We start from the raw sequence: 1,293 nt of genomic DNA, 5'->3' as shown, positions 1-1,293 counted from the left end.
CCCCCCACCCAGTATCACAGATTTAGCATCAGAAGTTCTCCAATGAGCCCGGTCACTGCCTACCACACAGTCACTACCTGGGCTCTCAAAAACACCTCCTGTCCTGGAAGCTGAGAGTACACAGATCTGTTGAACGTGATTTCAGCCACACTCACAATAAATACGTTCTTCTGCAATGTCTACAAAAGAGAGCAGGAGAGCTGGGAACTAGCTCTGGGAAAGGCTCAGAGTCAGATAAATGTCCTAGCATGAGGATAGGCACAGATTTATCAGGTACCACCTGAGTCTGGGGGAGGGACTCTGCTTTTGGGCCTATGCACCTGGCTGATCCAGCCAAAGCTGAGGTTGCCCTTCAGGATGAAGTCAAGTTCCTCTTGGATGCCGAAGGAGGGTATGTCACAGCGGAACCTCAGGCAGTCAGCAATGGAGCAGTCCTAGGGACCGAGAAGAAGCATCAGTCCAGAGAAAATGGGTTGGAAGGCAGAGGACAGTATTAAATTGTCAGATTTAAGGGGAGCAGCCACATCCGAATTTAAGAAGGCTGTTCAACAGACATCCATCTAAATATAACACATATTCCTGAATTAAATTTCTCTGAGGTGTGACTTAAAGTGGGGGACAGCCCAGAATCCTCCTCACCAGCACAGGATTCTTCTGAATGTGGGTCATGAAGCTGGACTCTGTGGGCACTGTTCTCTCTGAAGAGCACTGAATAGATGGGTTCTAGGAAAAGACAGAGAGAGAAAGGATCTCAATGTGGACATCAAAGATTCATGAGGAACACAGGAAATCAAGGTAAAGGACATTACACAGTCTGAGTACCTGGGGGGAGAAGACTTCTATCTCTTTCCAAACAGTCACCTGGTTCAGTTCCACAGGCACCAAGAAGTTGACGCTTATGGAAAGACCTCTCTGTCCCAGGTTGTTCACCTGCAAAGAGGGTAATAAGGGCAAAGATCATGACAAACTCCACATGCCTCCCTAATTTCTGGCTCCTGGACTACTGCTCTAGCCCATGTTCTCGAGTCACCATCACTGGCCTGGTATCTATGTTGGACCATGCTGCTTTCTTCCTCCTCTGAGGTCGAGAAGTTGAGGTACTTAGTGGATCCTTCATGGCTGGAGAGAGAAGAGATTCGGGTGGCTTTAAAGTTACATGGGCAAATTGGTGCAGCCACTATGGAAAAGAATATGGACGTTCCTCAAAAAACTAAGAATTGATCTAACCATATGATCCAGCAATCCCCTCTACTGGGGATTGAAAACCCATATCCAAAAAGAAATTGGCACACA

The 1,293-nt window shown here is 47.3% G+C and overlaps 1 protein-coding gene across 1 annotated transcript; it reads right to left on the bottom strand.

The window, feature by feature from the left end:
• Nucleotides 1–63: 63 nt before the first annotated feature.
• LOC102879464 (integrin alpha-X-like) lies at nt 64–1,175 on the bottom strand (the record flags this gene model as incomplete). The annotated part of the gene is made up of 5 exons (XM_025041880.1): nt 1,041–1,175; nt 823–930; nt 640–723; nt 321–434; nt 64–179 (listed from the first exon to the last, which is right to left on the bottom strand). Coding segments are annotated over exons 1-5 (443 nt in total), but the record flags the coding sequence as incomplete, so codon positions are not given.
• Between the last annotated feature and the right edge of the window lie 118 nt (nt 1,176–1,293).

This window comes from Pteropus alecto, unplaced genomic scaffold (genome assembly GCF_000325575.1).
Source record: "Pteropus alecto unplaced genomic scaffold, ASM32557v1 C18472495, whole genome shotgun sequence".
NCBI lineage: Eukaryota > Metazoa > Chordata > Mammalia > Chiroptera > Pteropodidae > Pteropus > Pteropus alecto.
Note: the sequence above shows the minus strand (reverse complement) of the source record. Positions and strands in the feature narration are given on the sequence as shown.